This window comes from Podarcis tiliguerta (genome assembly GCF_965153285.1).
Source record: "Podarcis tiliguerta genome assembly, chromosome: 1".
Taxonomy (NCBI): domain Eukaryota; kingdom Metazoa; phylum Chordata; class Lepidosauria; order Squamata; family Lacertidae; genus Podarcis; species Podarcis tiliguerta.
Genome location: NC_139534.1, coordinates 39239516 through 39258215, shown reverse-complemented (window position 1 = coordinate 39258215; position 18700 = coordinate 39239516). Strand labels below are relative to the sequence as shown.

At 38.9% G+C, this 18700-nt stretch overlaps 1 protein-coding gene and 1 long non-coding RNA gene across 4 annotated transcripts in view; one reads left to right on the top strand and one right to left on the bottom strand.

Moving 5' to 3' along the window:
• Nucleotides 1-18700, bottom strand: part of LRP1B (LDL receptor related protein 1B) — a 728211-nt gene that overhangs the window by 3734 nt on the left and 705777 nt on the right. For 2 of the 3 annotated variants that reach the window (XM_083404224.1, XM_083404225.1), the window contains 6 exons: nucleotides 18275-18379; nucleotides 17724-17837; nucleotides 7722-7798; nucleotides 5460-5550; nucleotides 3598-3736; nucleotides 879-977 (listed from right to left, as the gene is read on the bottom strand). In XM_083404224.1, coding sequence (XP_083260350.1) covers nucleotides 879-977; nucleotides 3598-3736; nucleotides 5460-5550; nucleotides 7722-7798; nucleotides 17724-17837; nucleotides 18275-18379 — 625 coding nt within the window. The remainder of the gene's footprint in view (nucleotides 1-878; nucleotides 978-3597; nucleotides 3737-5459; nucleotides 5551-7721; nucleotides 7799-17723; nucleotides 17838-18274; nucleotides 18380-18700) is intronic. The other variant, XM_083404226.1, reaches the window with a different exon arrangement.
• LOC310665327 overlaps nucleotides 1-18700 on the top strand; it is a 152783-nt gene that overhangs the window by 110552 nt on the left and 23531 nt on the right. The window lies entirely within an intron of this gene.

The following is an 18700-nucleotide window of genomic DNA, read 5'->3' as shown; positions in this document are numbered from 1 at the left end:
TTCTTAGCTGGACCTGGCTGCACCATAATGGGGTAGAGCTATTCAATTTGATGTTTTCAAGATGGCGCTGATGACAACATAGTGTCCAGTTCCTTTTGAGGATTATAACTCTTCTTCAGAGGTGGCTACCACATCATCTGTGGAAGACAGTTTTGGACAATTTCTCTTTGAAAGACCTGAAGAAGTATTATAATACTCAAAGTTCATTAGGTAATAAATTTGCCTATGCTCATCTTGGATGTCTCTTTTTCATTTGGTTACTTACTGCTTTGGCTGCCTTTCCTTCTTTTTTTTTTTTTTACTGTAATGGGTGCCTTGTCTGTTTTAATTTTTCTGAAGGAGCAAACAATCCGTATGCTGCGCTGATGCTACACAGCAAAACATGACTTATCTATGAATAAGTTTCTTTCTTATCATTGCTTTATTTCCAGGGCCAAACTAGATGTGACATGAACTGTGTCAATACAATTAATGCACATGTATCTAAATAGCAGGATTGTGAGGGTGGGTGGGGAGCAGAATTTAAATTCTTTATCTGCCTGCCACAAAATCACCTCTTTGAAGCTGCTACTTGTCTTTCTAAGGGAGCTCCCATTTGCAGCTGTATATCTATCCCCACAGGCACCCCAGGCTTCCCTGCAGCTGTTATTCACATAATAAATGTGCACATTAATTGCATTTTCACTTTTAACATCAGGTCTAGATTCATTTATACTGTTTCATATCATATTGTATGGCTATTTTTAAATACACCATTTAAATACTTGTTTGCATATTAGTGCTACCTTTATCAGTTGTAAACTCATACAGATCATTTCTAACTCTTGAGTAAGGGGCTATGGTAGAATGAGCATGGAAAATGAATGGCAGTTTCTCACCCCTGCTGTTAAAGGTCCTTTCAGGTCAGAGTTTAAGTAGATTGGCGGTGCTGTGTGGGGAAGCTTGAAGACTGTGGACCCTCCCCCTATATACCTGGCCTGCATTTAAATACAGCAATTTTTTGCATTTAGTTCTTATTTTTAAAATATTGCATTTTCCTTCTACACTTTGAAATAGTATTGAACAAGCAATGAGTAAAATTACATACTTGAACTTTATCTTTTTCCAAAGATACTTTTTTTAATGCATACAAGTTTAAAAAATACTTTCATTAGTACAGGAAGCATTTCTGTTCTAGAGTAATCTTCATTTTTTCAAATGGCCCTAGGGGCTAGCCCTAACTTATTGTATACACATGTGATTAATTGACTAGGACACACTTGGCTATTTCTAAAAACTATTCATAATCCAGCTACTCCTCTGTCATAGGGCAACTGTATGCATCATAGTATTGAAATAATTCTTCAAGGTCTTGTACAGATGCTGGTAATTTGGAACAACAGGAGTGTTTCCTTTTAAGTGCTGGGGAGATTCTTTGAAAGCTTAGCAAAACTACTTTGCTAGTGTTAGGTGTGCAACTGGGGGGGGGGGGGATGTGTTCATTTGGCACGTAACAAAGAGATTGGCCAGAATTTTTATGTGCCTCAAAATACTTCACATGTACAAGATGAAAGAAGCCTCTCCCAGTGCCATTAAGGTCACCCCATGTTTAAAAAGGATATCACAGATTTGGAAAAGGTACAGGAAAGTAAAGCGAAAACCATTAAGGGTTATTGCACATTCCATACAAAGAATCACTTCAGTATATAGGTCTTTTTAGTCTAGAAAAAAAACAACAATTAAGGATTGATAAATTGCATTTAGAGATAGAAATCCCTTTCGCATAATGCCAGAACATTTGATTGGGATTCTTTTTTAAAAACAACATTCATTGACACTGAGATGTGCAGATGGCGGCTATCTCTGATGAATTTCAAAAGAATAAGATCTGTTTTCCATGAATGGATCAAATACTGGTTGCCAGCATTAAATAAATGGAACCTCTATGTCTCTGAGGAGCAGATTTTGACACCTTCATTCCATACGTGATTTTTCTAGATACACTGCTAGAAACAGAACGCTGGGCCAGATAAACCATTAACTCTGACCCATCCAGGCAGTGATAATCATTAAAATAATTTAAATCCCTATAAAGTTCCAGGCGGTTCTTAAGTTTTTACACTGTTTGCTCACTATCTTGCTATCGCTCCAGCATCACCATTGAATAATGAACAATTTGGGAATGGTACAATGGTCATTATGTAAAATAAGTCATTGAGCAGTCTCAGGCATGAGATATTTTGTAGCAGCGGGAAAGAGAGTGTTTTCCCATCACAGGTCTTCAAAATTAATTAGGTAAAAGCATATGGTTAGTGCAGATTTCAAATACCTGGCAGGGATAAGAAAGTATTACGGTTTTTCAGTTGAAAATAATCAATATATATTAGGAACAACTCACAATTGTTACAGTGTATAATACTGAGCTGGTTTCACACATGAATGTTTGCATTTGTGACTTATAGATTAAGCATTCTGGAAATGATGGGTTGGATTCAAATGAGTCTTTCCATTTCAGAAGAGGCCCTGATCAGTAAGAGTGGTGGAGGCTGGTCCACAGCCCTCCCACTGAAAATGTCACGTAATTAAAAATCCCTTCTCAAAATCTTGAAGCCACACATTCTGTTCTTATTATTTCTACCTTGCTCTTCTATAAGTTTGTCAGTGGACTTCTGAAATGAAACGTTAGGGCGCTGTTCCTATCTGGCTATGACTCCACATACTTCCTCAAATCTGGAAGATATTCTCCTAAACCTCAGACATAACATAGGTTAATTATGATTAGTATGGTGTAATGAGCTTTCGCACATGAGCAGAGATTATTACTTCACATTTTCAGGACTGATCTATGCATTGCAAATATGTTCTGATTTGTTCTAATGGCTCAAATGAAACTGTCCGTCCCCCCTGACGGTTGGAATACTTTTGGGGTTTTTTGTTTTAATTTAGAGAAGTATATTTTGGATTATAAATAGTTAAATTGATTTTGGGGAGAGGAAACCTGTGTAAGCAAGTTTTCCCGGCATTTTAAAAGTTTCTATGTGTTTTGTTTTCTGGCAGTGGATGTATAGGTGTAAACAATACATAAATTCACAAACTCAGTCATGTGATACGGCTTAATTTCTAAGTAAGAGGTGCGGAGTCAATCTTGTCTGAAAATGCTACTTAGACCCTCTTACATGGAAACGCTTTCCCTGTCCAGATGTGCAGAGAAAAAAGAGACAGTGTCAGTCTGTACACATATAATGGCAAGCTTCTTAAATAAGTGCTGTCAAAATCCTATTGTGATGAAAGAGCAGGTTAAAAAATTCAGTCCTACCAAGTCAAAAAGCTACCAGCCACTACTGAATAAAGGGAGGCATTTTCACCAATTTTATTTTTCCCCACCTCCAGAGAGCTTTGGAACACTCTGAAATAGTGTGGGAAGTACTTAGGAGGGCTGTAGGGGAGAAGAGAAATTTGCAAAAATTGACCCCTTCCTTGCATATTAGCTGGAGCCTTAACTGGATCAGAGCTTCTTTTTGCAAATGGAAGAATACCTTTGGATCCTACCCAATGACAATATTTTGCTATTATTTAAAACATAATTATTTGAATTAGGAAACAAATATTTGATTTTACCTTTTCTGGATTTAATGTAAAATCTGAAAGACCTCTTTCGTTGTGATTATGGCCCACCTCATACATATTATACGATGGATTTCCAATCTCTACATTGATTCCTCCATTTATAATTGGCTGTCGTCGGATTGTTTTTGCCCTAAAATATATCACAAGGGAAAGAGTGAACAAATTAATCTCTGTATTGGTGTGTGTGTGTGTGTGTGTGTGTGTGTGTGTAAAGAATCTGTGAAAAGAAGGAAGTGATTTTCAGGGGGGGGGGGGAGATTGCCTTGCCAGATTAATTTTCAATGTTTCCAAGGGGAGTGGGAAGCTTTTCCTCTGCAAACACACCCCTTCTGCAACTATCCCTTGAGAGTTCTCTTCTTAGTTTCTTACTGTTCTCTCACTAAACTCTCTCCTTGGAAAACATTATTAATTCCTATGACTTTCAGTACCTCTTATATGTTGCCCCGTTACCTCTATAGATACCCCACAGCTTTCCAGTCTCTCTGTCTGCCAATTGCTCTATTTGTTTCTGGGAGGGGAGTTTTTGTTTTGTTTTTACTATTTATGTTGTGTTCTCATTTTGTATTTTTTGTGTGAATCGCCCTGTGATCTTCGGATGAAGGGCAGAATACAACAACTACTACTACTGCTGCTCCACTATGTTGTCTAATTGCAATATCAAGGTCAGCAAGTCTAAGCCAGAATCAGTTCTCTTTCCTCCCAAGTCTTCCTTTCTTTAGCCTATGTCCGGTCTCCTTGGTAAATAGGTTTCACGTCTCTTCTTTGTACGCTATATCCAGTTATTTGCCAAGTTTTAATGCCCTTCTTGCATACCTAAGAGCACCACTACCGAAAAGGCCCGCTGCCACATTCAGATGGTATCAGTGGCATAGTGTGGGGGGTGCAGGGGGGGCCGGCCGCACCAGGCGCAACATCTGGGGGTTAGGGTTAGGGGGCGCAAATCCACAGGTTAGGGGGGTGCAAATTACTTGCCTTGCCCCGGGTGCTGACAACCCACGCTACGCGGCTGGATGGTATGACAATTATCTGAACCCGGCAGAGGGCCTTTCAGTGGTGGTGCCCACTCTGTGGAATGCCCTCCCATCAGATGTTAAGGAGTTGAGTAATTATATAACATTTAGGAAACATCTAAAGGCAGCCCTGTATAGGGAAGCTTTTTAAGGTTTAATGTTTTACTGTGTTTTTTTATATGCTGGAAGCTGCCCAGAGTGGCTGGGGCAATAGAAATAATTTGTACCCCACCCATCTGGCTGGGTACAAATAAATTGTTGCTATTGCTGTTGTTGTTAGTAGTAGCAGCAGTAGTAGCAGCAGTAGATTCCCCACTTCACTAGCTGTCCCTTTGTGTACCCAGCCTAAATATATTGTCCTTACCTATCGTATCTGTTGGTCTTGATTTGTTGATGCCCATGCCGTCCGCTCCACTAGCTCTCTCTTACTGCCTTAAACAGTCACGCCCATTCTCCCTTCTTTTTGCTTTGTTTTACTTTTGCCATGAACATGTAGCTGGTGTCATTTTGTTCCTTTCCTTCAAGGCTCCTCTGAAAATGTGCCTTTTCTATGTGGCCTTTGACTCATCTTCTTAATCCTAGTTCCCAACTATGATCAAGCTTTAAGTAAGTGTATCACATTTGCTCAAATTCATCAAGCCCTACCATTGACTCTCCCACCTCTGTTCCTGTTATATTCCCCATTGGTATTTCATATTGCAAATTCTTTGGAGTATCTGCACATAGTGCCATGCAGAGATAGGATTGGACTGAAATTACACAACCATCATCACCATTCAAGGTTGGTTGTCCTTAAACTTATCCAGTAAATTGCTTCTTTTTCCTTCGACAGAAATTTCTTACCTTCGCTTTCTTTTACAAAGTAGCAAACCTATTACCAAAGTAGTAATCAAGGTCACCAAGAGGACGAGTGGAACAATGATTGCAATGCTTCCTGCAACAAATAACAGAAACAGGTTTGACTACTGATAATTTAACACTTGGCAAGGAAACTTTGATAATACCTCAGTAAGCAGAGTGACACGCAGCTTTGATTGTAATGTAGATCAGGTTTTAACAAATAGATAAGGTAAGGTAGGGATGGAATACTGGAAGCTGTTAAATGTTTTTGTGTCACCTGAAACCTGAGTTGTAGTTTCTTTCCTCCCAAAAAGCTGAGAGGCAAGAATAAACCTTGGTTACAGCTCAAGGGTTTGTTTCGAGAGAAACAAACCATCAGCTCTGGTTTTGACATGATACTAAGCAGGAGCATATCTTAGCTCCCAGCAGTGTGGAAGCAGCCTGAACAGGGAAAAGTATTTACAGTAGCACACATTATGTTCACCTTTTAAACTATAGTTCAGTTTAACTGCATTTCAAACTAATGTTTGAACCAGGTCACTGACTGACCTAGAGTTGTTCATTATATATCAAGTGTTCTAATTCTAAAATATTCTACTGAGAAGTCTCTTTGGGTTCTCTCTATGACAAGATGAAAAGTGTAAATTCCTTCTACTATTAAGTTCCAGCAGTTGGCCTGAAATTCCTAAAGTCCTTTTTCAAAGCTGACATTTTACTTAAGTCATTCGTTGAGCTATTTAATTTCTATTTATTAGCCATTTCACTGCCACCTGACAGCCATACTCCAGTCCCTCTTTGTGTATCAGCCTGTCACCAGTCTCCTAGATAGTTCAGTTGGTTAGAGTGTGGTGCTGATGATGCCAAGGTTGCAGGTTTGATCACCATGTGAGGCAGCTGCATATTCCTGCATTGCAGGGGGCTGGACAAGATGATCCTCATGGTCTCTTCCAACTCTACAATTCTTTTATTCTACCCCTGTTTCAGTTTGTTAAAGTAGATTACAAGCCTTCTGGATAGTAATCATGACACCATACCTTATGGTTAAAGTTTGTAACCACATACTACTCTGCCAAGCACAGGACATGCCAAACATGTTTATTTGCTGAAACATTACATTTGACTTCTCAAATGTGATGACCTAGGGACCATACTTAACTTTTTCTTAACAACTTATTAACCACCGACTTGTCTAAATAGGTCTCTAACCCAGTTAGAGAGTATACACATGCAAAGACATGTTTCTGCATATGCATATCTTACTTGATGAGCACAAACAGGTTCTGCCTGGTTATCCTCTTGGACACAATAGCCCAGATTGTGTATAAGAAACACTTAATTCTTTTTAAAAGTGAATTTCCTTATAGTTACATAACTACCTTTGATTTGGTGCACTTTCTTTTCTGTCAAGTGCTTTTTCAAAACCTAGTTTTCCATTAATTTCGATTTATTCTGCAATTCTCCTAACTGAAACCGAACTTTATTCATCACTTGTAAACTTTCCTCCCTATTGTCTTCCTATGGCCCAAACTAGATGTCATGCTTTTTAGTTCACAAATTACCTGCCATTGTGGGGACCTTGATTGGGATTCAGGCATGGAGGGGTAGTGGAGCTTTAACCTTTACCCTTATTTGATCCTGATTGAGATCAGTACCCCTCCCCTAATCCTGCAAATGGCATGGCAAGGGAGAAGAATCTCCCATTTGATTAAATGTTCCAATGTAAATGGCAGGTGCATGGCCCCCATCCATATCAGGACTGCGTTGGTGTAAAGAATTAACCTCCCCCTTTCCAGTGTCCCGTTCCAAACTGTGAGCTTCCATGCTGTCAATTTGTGAAAGAAAATGTTTGCAAAGGCAAACTCCATAATAAACATTTCACATAGTTAGGCTCTAAGAGTTGCCCCATACTTTTCATATCAGAGCGCCCCACATGTCCACAGGAATGGTCAATTATCATCATCATTTTATTTGTATGCTGCCTTTCCAAAGATAAAACCATGCCCAAGGCAACTTACAAAATGAAAAGATTTACATTACAAACATAACAAAAGTAGTCATAAACAATAAAGAAAACATAAAAAACACACAACTGAATTGAACAATTTTCACTTAAATCATAAGATCTAAAAAATAAAGATACAATAAATTAATGTCAATAACAGTAGCAAAATGCCCATTCCAATAACTTCCACTGCTAACAAAAAATGCTTTGTTCCTTAAATTGCGGCTTAAATTATATTAACATTGTTATTCAAAAAAACTTACTTGTACTGATATTGTCAGATTTGCTGCTTTTAGGAGCTGGCCTCTCACACTGTGTACCAGACCAGTTGGTGGAGCATCTAAAACAACCCAATTAAGATAATAAAATCAACTCACACCTACAAATTATATAAAAATATATTGAACAGACATAGCCCACATTAATGACCAAAAAATCATGTCCTAGAGTAAACAAAATTTGTCTCCAATAAGGTGTAATGATGCTACCATTTTCATTTCTTCAATATTTATCAAAATTTACAAAATAATTAAGTGGTAATACAACAGTGCCAGTTTGTACTGTTAACATTGGGTATCAAAACCTGCAATGAAAGTCACAGACAATAACTAAATATAAAGTCTCTTGTTAGTAGAGACTGATGACATTAAACATTCACAAACCGGGAAGTCTCATTTTTACTTACAAAACTGTTTTCATTTTACTATTCTCTCCTGTGTCTTTTGCAAAATGTCTTAACCTAAAATGTATTGACTTTAGACTAATAGAAGCACCAAAATAGGAATCCTAGGCATATAAGTAGCAATTATTTCTGTTCTTGAGCAATAATTATGCTTTTTATGAACAGGCCACAAGTAGAAATGAAAAGCTATTAAAAATGGAATATTCTGAAATGAGTTACTTGTTATCCATTAAGCTTGGGTGATACCTGGGCTGCATTATTTTAATTGGCTGATTTTCATGGGTAGTCAACCTGGTGCCCCCACCAGCTGTTTTTGGGCTACAGCTCTCAACCTTTGGACATAATGGCGGGGGTTGCTGAGCTTTGGAGTCCAACAACATCTGGAAAACACCATGTCTGATACTCCTGCATTAATTGATTGCGGGTGGGGGTGGAATGGTTTCCAGAGAAGCAATGTCAAATGAGATCACTCTGTTAAAACTAATTCTACCTCAGCGATGTCTGTCAATGGGGGGGGAAGCATCTAGGAAGATGCCTGAAGGAGACTGAAATAGAGTTATACCTTGTTTCTGATCATGTAGGCACATATAAATTGTCTGCTTTATATCATGCCAGATATAAATTTTATGAGACAGTGCTGAGGAGCAAACTAGTTAACCATTCTTGTCAATTGATTGAAAGGAGTAAAGAAGAAGGCAATCCCGTAACAAAGCCTTAAACTTTTCTACATCTCATGGATGGAGGACAGGTATTCTATCTACCAGTACTTGAGCCCCCTTTTCATCATAAAGGAAAGAGTAAAGCAGGACATTTTAATGTTCATCTTCTTAAGATGAGAAAAATTGAGTAGCATGGTGTAGAGATAGCCACCATAATATTTCATTAGATGAAATATATCTTGGTGGTATTTACTGTTATTAATTTGTTAATTTTTTGGGAAAGTATACTTCTAGCTTTTGTTCTAGTAAAATCTGTCTACAGACTGATTTTACACACACACACACACACATTTCCTCAGGCAAGGAGGTTCATTAACACTGAAATAGAATTTGTAGCGATGTAATGTTCAAGTCAATTAGCCTCTTCTTTGCACACTGTGAACTACACACACTTGATCAATTCGGCATAAAAAGTATTAAAAGCAACTCTATTTTCATACTTGCATGAAAGTTACCTTTAAGTCAAGAAGAAATCATCAAAGTTAAATTTAAGCTAATAGTACAAGTGTTTGCTATCATCTGTCTTAATGTTTGCTGCCATCTGTCCTGTATATGTTTGGACTGTTGTATCTCCATCCCAAACATGTTAACTATTGGAAAAACTTGTCTTAGTATCACATCTGCTTCTATCCTATATAGAGAAATGCAATTAAGCTATGGTTTCTAAGTATCTTGCCAACAGCAGCAGACTGTTGGAAAAGAGACTGGGTGGAATAGGATGTGTATGCAGGCTCCGGCCTTGCCTGCAGTTGCCATGCAACCCCAGAAAGGTTCTGCTTGACTGAAAGGATGTAGCAATCTGTTATTTGGCTGCACTGAATGTGTGTGTGCGTGCACACACACACACATGCATACATCTGGGGAGAGGGGGAGCATCACTATTCAATTTTTCAGGTCTATAAAGCAGCCCTAACTTACCTGCAAATGGGATCCTCTTTAACGAGGGTCCTGGTTGCGCACGGGCCCCTGAGAGAACCCCCACCAGGTTGAAGGTGCTGGGCATGGCCCAGACTTTGTCTGTATGGCCCCACAATCACACCAGGCAGTTTGAGCCAATCAGTGCAGTTGGTGTGATTGGTGGAGGCCTATAAAAGTGGCAGCGCGATGTGGCTGAGGCACTTGCTTCGCGTTGCAGAACACCCGCCCTCCCATCCCTATTTGTAGGTGTTGCTGCTTTGGCCTTGATTCGGATATTGGTTGGTTGCCTGTTTAGGAACAGGGGCCGGGTAGGAATTTTTCCATTTGGCAAATTGGCAGTGTCCACTTGGTTTTCGCCTACCCCCCTTAGCAATCGTCACAACTGTGTAAGGTTAGGCGGTTAGGCATAGGCTTAATGAAGTGTGTGGGAGGGGAGGTGCGGCTATCACCTGCCCATCCATGAATAAGGGTATTCTGGTAAAGGAATCTGGGGGTCCTGGATCTCGTCCGAAGTCCGCTTGAGGGGCTAGGGCCATGCCAGGACCACAGGAACCCCGGGGTGAGCTTTGTTGGTCTTCATCCATGTTGCGCCCTCATTTGGCATTTACCCTTTCAGACTCCCTGCTGGGAGGGCAGGAGTCAGTGATAGTTTGTCAGTGCCTAAGGCAATACCGCTCACTTTGCTGTAACCAATATAGCTGTGGCCAAAATTTTGCCCATTAACTTAACAACTGACACTGACTACGTGTCAGTGTGAAGTTATTTACTTGTGGAAGGGCTTGGGGGCCTCGGGGTGCAATAGACCATCAGACAGAAACTATGGTTTTTGGAAGCATACTTTGGTATAAGAGAGTTGAGAAGATAAAAAGCTAAATATAGTAAAAGTTTGGATACATTCCAGTGAAGAAATATGAAAGTGTTTGTATGCAGTGAGTATCTGGCCCAATTTCTGAAAATACAAATTTTTAAAATTATTTACATATTTGTAGCTTATATGGGACAGTTTACATGTTACTTATGCTTGATGGCAACAGATTCATTGCTATGGAGCAACACACATAAATAACTTGCTACTTTCTTTAAATTGTGCTGGCTATAAGTCATAATACCACAACTAATTTAGCACTGATGTATGTGATACAGTGCTTCCTGATTTTAAGTTCTAAACTTGTTTCTGGAATATTTGTACACTTAACTGAAAACATACAAGGTTATATTTCTTGCTTTAAAAATCCATAAAGTACAGTGCAGCAAATATCACTATAGTTTACAATAACATTTAGATTTCACAGGTGATAAATAAAACACCATTTGTAATAGCATACTACATGTGCTGAGTCCACACGTGATGACAACACAAAACAGAAAAGCAGAAAAATCATACTATGTAGCCTAAATTAACGTTGAAAAATAATAATTAAAGCCAGAGTAGCTATTTATTATTATAATTAGCAGACTATGTTCCTAGTACTAGCAATAATCATTTCAACACCTTTGAATGGTGAAGGCTGCAAATACTCAAAAACAGGGGAAATGACATATTGTAGTATGGCGGCAGTAGAAGAAATATGTCCATCTATCTGTGGATGTGCTGTAAATCACAGAACCTTATTTTGGAGAAAAATCTTTCATATGTCAAATCTTAGTACCTTAACTTTGAAAACAGTGAAATCGGGTGGCTGGTTATAAATTATTATTGCATTATTATTATAAATGGTGAACACATTGGGCACAAATCTAGCTAAGACTAACATTTCTATCTCCTATTAATTACCATAGGATGTCTACCCATATCATAACTATTCCTGAAAGTGCTTAATGGTAGCTGGATTGGTTGCGAGTTTGGTTCTGGGGCCAATACAAGGTGCTCCTATGAGTGTTTAAAGCCCTAAACAAATTAAGCCCGAAATATCTGAAATACCAGATCATTCCCTGCAGACGCTCTTGTGGGTTAAGATCAATAGAGGGGCCCTACTCTATTATTATTATTATTATTATTATTATTATTATTATTATTTCTTCAACTTAATCCCTGCCTGAAGGAGTCCATTTACAACAAAACGAATTTTAAGCCCACTGCCCTCAGTAGTGTTTGTTTTTTGAAGGGTGCAGGGATTTGCGTGGCCAGGTGAAGACATCATCTGTGGCAGTTGTGGCATTCTCTCCCTATGGAGGTACATCTGGCACCTTTGTTATATAAGGAGGAATTCATCTGCTCTTTCTTTAAGCACATTTATGCACAATCATTAAGTCTCCTTTTTGTCCTCCTGCATGTTGTTCTGGCGGTTCTCTTGACCCTCCAGAATGGACCTGGGGGAGGTGTGGAGGTGCACAGGGAGAACTCCTGTTGCACTAGTGGGATCTCTTGCACTGGCTTCTCCTAGTGTGAAGGATTGGTTGGGTCAAAGGTACCTTTGTATGCTGAAGACACATCTCTCTACTCTGGCCTTTGACCCTTCAGACATATATTTTAGGTCCCGCCGTATTCCTCTGTCTGTAATTATTTTTGAACTATTATTTTTTTTAAAAGAATATTGAATTATAAATTGCTGTAACCAACCCTGTAATGGTGAAGTGTGGATAAGATTAAAAATGAATTCTGTTTTCCTCTTCTCAAAATCTGCATTAGAGGGTGAAATGTTGAGAACTTTGTGCATAAAGTAAAGCCCTTGCTTTACTTGCTCATGAACAATAGTACCTGTTCTCACACACTTGTCCTATATCTTTCATTCCTCTTTCCCCTGTCTTTTTCACTGTTAATGAAGACTTCATATATGTAATAAAAACTAAAATTCTCAAATAAAGTAGCGTATTTTTTGCTCTATAAGACTCACTTTTTCCCTCCTAAAAAGTAAGGGGAAATGTGTGTGCGTCTTATGGAGCGAATGCAGGCTGCGCAGCTATCCCAGAAGCCAGAACAGCAAGAGGGATTGCTGCTTTCGCTGTGCAGCGATCCCTCTTGTTGTTCTGGCTTCTGAGATTCAGCATATTTTTTTTCTTGTTTCCCTCCTCCAAAAACTAGGTGCGTCTTGTGGTCTGGTGCGTCTTATAGAGCGAAAAATATGGGTATATTAGAATTGTTGGTTGTGGTTTAGACCACTTTCTGTAATCAGAAGACTAGTTGCAGCGAAGGGTTCCTTGTAATGGTGCTATCCTTGCCTTGTATTCCCCTCACAATGTTACTTCCAACACTTTACTGTAGGATCTCCCTCCAGAGCAGAGTTTTAGAGGGTGCGGGGGGGGGGTAAGAAGAAGAGGAAATTTGCAAAAACTCCCTGCAGCAATAAAGTGCAGATCTGGCCACTGGGCTAAATGTAAAGGTTCCTTTTTTTCAAACAAAAGAAGCTTCCTCTGCAAGAGCAAGGGAACCTTTTGAATCCAACCTGTTATTTACATACTGCAATCACATGATTAGAGCATTTTATCCTTAAAATAATTTTCTGAAATATATTCATAGATTCCCTTGAGTCAGTGCTTACAGAAACAGAGTTTTGTGATTGGTGTTATCTGAAAAGATTCTGCAGAATTAATGCTGGGAAAAGGTGTGTGCCAACTCTAGACTAAAAATTGTACATTTTAAAGATTTTGAAGAAAAAAATCAAAATATTTTTGATAATATTGTTTAATTTTAAAATGTTCTTATAAACTTGTTATGGTTCAGTATGCTGCAGAGTAGCATTTTTCAAAAGAATCCACTGACTGTGAAACGGTTAAGAAAATATTAGTGATTGTTGTTGTATTGTACAGTTCTGTTCTCACTTGACAGAGGTATAGATGAATGCATATGGATGTTTCATATCATTCATAAAATTTTAATTGTTTGATGAGAACAATGGCTTTCTGCAAGAGCCATATCCATTTTTAAGGGTAAACATTCAATCATTCAATCCACATTGTAGGCTGAAGCACTGACGGCATTTTGCCATTCTGCAGTGTACTTAAGTAAAGTGGCATTCATAAAAGGAGTGTTTTGCGTATATTTGAGATTCACTGATATCTGAGCAATCTACTGATTTAGTGTGTTCTCCTTTCTGGAGAGCACGTGTTGCGGTGGGGTCTGGCACGCCACCCCCTTGTTGCTGGGCAGGATCGTTTGGATAGCCATTAGCAAGGATTGGGTAGTTTCCTGTTTCTAGGGAAATTTTGATGTTGCCAATTAAGGGGAAGGACTAAAAGGTTTTAAATGTAAAATACGCAGCACTGACTGTTCTCTTTACTGCGTGCATCGGAACACCCGCCCACCCTCCCTAGGTATTGGTCTTTGCGTTGACCTTGCTATGCCTGTCATGGGGTCGTCTGCTTTTGGGACAGGGGCCTGGTAGGAATTTTGTCCAGTTGGCTGATGGTTTTTGCCTACTGTGTAGCAAATCATCACAACTTGTAAGGTTGTGGTTAGGCATTGGTTAAAAAATTGGTTGGTGGAGGGGTATAGATTGGCGGTGCCTGCCCCTCCAATGCTGCTGCTGCAAGGGCATTCTGTTAAAGGAATCTAGGGGCTTGCCATCCTTTCATCCAAATCCCTGGTTGGGGCTTGGGCTGCGTGAGCCCCTGGGAGCATGAGGGAGGAGGTGAGGGTCTGGTGCCCGGCTCCATGTTCTCCCCAATATTGCTTTCCCCAACTGGCTTTTGCTGGAATCCGGAAGTCAGTCCTGTCCCGATGGCGGTGACAGATAGCCGGAACCAATGCCTAAGCAACCACTCACTTTTATGTATTTTAATAAATTTGTGGCCAAAATTATGCCAAAAACCTTAAACAAAAATTATGTGTGAATTGTGAATTATTTGGGGGTGGCTTGTGGGACCTCGACACGCAAAGTGGGGCAGTCCTGTACATATCCACTGAACAGCAGGTCCCAATGAGTTCAGTCTAAGATAATTAAGATTACGTCCAAGATCATTTTCTGTTTTTGATTACATTAGGTAACTAATGCGTCTTGGTTGGTCTTCAACCTTTTTCGAGTAGAGTAGATTTATATCTTCAGGATGATATGGCTAAGGACAAATGAAATGAGCTGGTTAATGTAAAATGATGGTGATGCTTCAGGAAGCAATTACAATGTTTATAAGGGAGACAGACAGATTGGTCTACTTTGGATCTGTGTGCCTTGGATTTATTTGGGCAGCAACGTATGTTTAGATGAACCATATTAGAGAACCTTTTTGTTGTTTTTAGATTCAAAGAGGAAGTATAACTCAATATTGCCAGTTTACATATCATTTTATAAAGAACAGATAATGAAAGACAACATTCTATGAGATTCAATAATAAACCTCTTAACTCATCTTAGGGCAGTGCCTTTATTAGGCCAAAATGTCGCAGAGTAGTGTGCAAGCTTATGAGTTTTCCAGAAATCTTCATCAGGCTAGAGTAACAAAGCAAGAGGGTTGGGGGATGGGTAAGTGGCTGGTGATAAAGCCATGGATCTCAGACTGTGGTTTGGTAAATCTTAAGACAGAATGTGAGAAGAGGCAGCAGACTTTATTCTGTGATATTTCGGCTGGCCTTAGCCTTAAGATGGATTTTTAAATTCAGCATTGCTACTTTTTTTGTATGACTTGAAAAATATCAAATTTAAGCAGTGGAATCCTAAACTGTGATCTTATATAACCTTTGCAGTTCTATTCTTTGATGGAATACTCCTTCCATTTTCTAGGAAAGGTGCCCAATTGGTTTATAGTTACTTTTAAAATTATCTTATTAAGACCTGCTGTGTTGGGGAGGGATCTATCTATCCTTCTATGTGACCTCCAGCTTTTAGGAATATATTCCTTGCTTAATATCCCTTAAAACTTCCCAGACTCTGTCATGCTTATGCTTCCAGTCATGGCAAAATACTGGGAGCTACTGCAAATAAAATAGGAGTGAACACCCTAGAGCTCAAGAACTGAAAGTAGCCCTCCATACCTTTCTGCCTGGCCACGCCACTTCCTCAGGACATGCCCCTCACCCCAGTTCTACTCCACATCCTTATTGAGTCCGTTTGGCTGTGTGGAATGCATCCAGTGCTTCCTGCCTGGTAGGGCTGGGCGATATATCAATATATTATCCAAAACCAGTTTGAAGTCCATGCCATGATCTTCTTTGATCTAGCAGTATATAATGAATCATGACGTGTGTGCTATGCAAAAGTCACAATGTGGGGGAAACTATGAGATTTTGATTCCTGCAGCCCCTGTTAACTCTGCTTGCCCAGCTCTTCCCTGCCTCTTGCAGCAGGGAGAGAATCACAAGAGCAGGCACCAGCAAAAATTAGGATGTGGGGGGGAACCGTTAAGCCTGCCAATGCCCCTACAAAGATATCTGTTCAAAAACCAGATATCACCCAGCCCTCCTGCCTGGTTCATATATCTCTAGACCAAGTGTAGTGTTTGTGTAGCTGGAATGCAGCCTGCTGCTGAAAGGTAAGAGTTGCATTCATGGTTTCACCCTCTTTGACCCCATCCACCACTGGCATGTGGTCTCTGGAAAGTTTCCCTATAAGAGAATGTGGCCCACAGGTTGAAAAGGTTCCTGAAATAAAACAATAGTATCACTCTTGATAAAGTATTCTATATAGTGGGCTTTATTTATTATTAAAAATAACTTTAAAAGAGTTAAGAACAGTCAACAACCACAAAGGTTACAATCCTATACACACTTGACTAGGAGTATGTCCCATTGAACTCTGTGGGCTTACTTTTGAGTAGATATATATAGGATTGCACTGTAAGTGCACTTGACATAAGCAAATACTTGCAAATAAAATAGCGAATGGGTACACAAAATACTCTGGCAGGAAAAACTCAAAGGAAAAGTAAGATTTATGCTGGGGGATACATTACATAGCACACCCTAGATGCCAAACATGTTAAATAATGTCTAGTTCACATCTTAAAAACAGAACCTTTTTCTTCCTAAACTTCTTCCCTGATAGTCTGTACACAAAGGAGATCCATATATAAAAAAAGAAAGAGAAACTTGACATGCCATACGTCCAGCATGCTGCTGGCAGAACGTTTGAACTGCGAAAAATTAAAATGGCCAACTTAGAGAACTGTTTATTTGTAGCAGGAGCTTTACATTGCATATGCTCTGTTTTAAGTGTATGGATTGGCACAAGCACATTGTGTGTAAGGTTCTCCATGCTCCTCAGGCAATCCAAATGGGAAGCAGCTTTCAAACATTAGGGGACCAAAGTGGCCCCACCATAATAAAAGGTTGCTTTTATTATGGGGCGGCCCTAAATTATGCCCACAAAACACAGTGTATGGTTATGCTTATTTCTATCACTTGGTTTAAGCATACTTAATTAAGTGTGGGATTGCACCTAGTCTCAGTAGAAATGAGAGTTTCGAATTCAAGATAATTTATTTTCCTGTTGCACAAGACAAGTGTAGCTTCATATCTGAATTGTGATTAAAAGCTGGCAATAAATGAAGATAAATTGTACATAGTAAAGAGATAAGGCAGATCTTCTAATTTGTTGTTGTTTGGAGTAATTGCTTTAAAAATTCTTTTCTATTACATTGATTAAGATGTTTATCACTTCCAACAGCTGACAAACTGTCTGCTATCCTTGTTCAATTAATCTGTACATTGTAGAATTAAAGGGTAAGGTTTTAGAATATCAAATGATGTATTTATGTGTAGTTTGGCATTTTTATAAACTTCAAGCTATTTAAATATAGACTTATTTATGAACCACCTGACATGTCACCTTATTGTCATTATGTAGATAAATAGTAGTATAATATCCTGTCCTAATAATATAGCAATAGCATATCTGACACTATTTGAATACACTCATTAGCAAGACTACACAAAAGCTGCATTTTATTGCACAAATGAACCCTGAGATTAAGTATAAATTGTGAAATGTATATGGATGTGCATGATGTGAACCAATGAACTGTGGCCTGAAATGATGTCACAAAATGCGCAGCATTAAGTGGAAGGTTAAACCTACTTGCATCTCGGTTCATTAAACGCAGTTAAAGTGCAAATTCCCTCATTCTGACAGTAGTAATCACAAGGGTTCACTTTCTGGTCACAGCGCTGACTTTTAAATCCCACAGAGCATCTGCAGAATTTCAGTAAAATACAGCTAAATAAATAAATATTCTGCCTTTTTTTGCCGAACATATTTTAAATGCATAGATAGTAGATAGATAGATATACATTTGATGCTAAAACGTATGCATAGATAGTAGATAGATAGATAACATTTGATGCTAAAACGTACAAGGAGAAAATATGCTCAGCATATCTATCTATGCACTAATTCAAGTGGGTACAAAGAGCAGTTATAACATATACTATGTAATTAAAGATGCCAATCACCCCTCTATCATTTCCAGTTAAAACTCTGAAAACTGTCAAAAACCAAGAAAAAAAAGACCTGGATCAGCAAAAAATTCATTACCACCACACTTGGTAAGAAAAGAAGATAAAATGGCACAAGGAATTGATTGGGTGTAAAAATGTTCTAATGATTGTCAGATACAGCAGCATACTCACAGACAGACGGGTATGTTTGTCTCTGGATCCAACTGACATATACCACCATTGTAGCAATAACCATCACATAATTGACAACTGGATGCAATCTTTCCATTTGTGCAGCTATAGGGGAAACATCATTACTGTTAGATACACTATTACTGTTGAATGCAGATTCTAGAAACCAAAGTCACTACCAACCCATGTTGTTTACATTGTCAGTTATTTGATTGTACAAGGTTGAAAAAAAGATAATGCATAGGAAGGTCAGAAGCCCTTGGATAATAAATAAATATCCAAAGATAAGCAAATTGTTCATATCTGGATGGTCCTGACAGTTCCATAGTAAAACACATGCCAATTATCCTAATTGTGTGATATGAAAACAGCAGACTGACTTACTCATGCCCAGGTCCTTATTCTGAGATGAATGATTGAAGGATG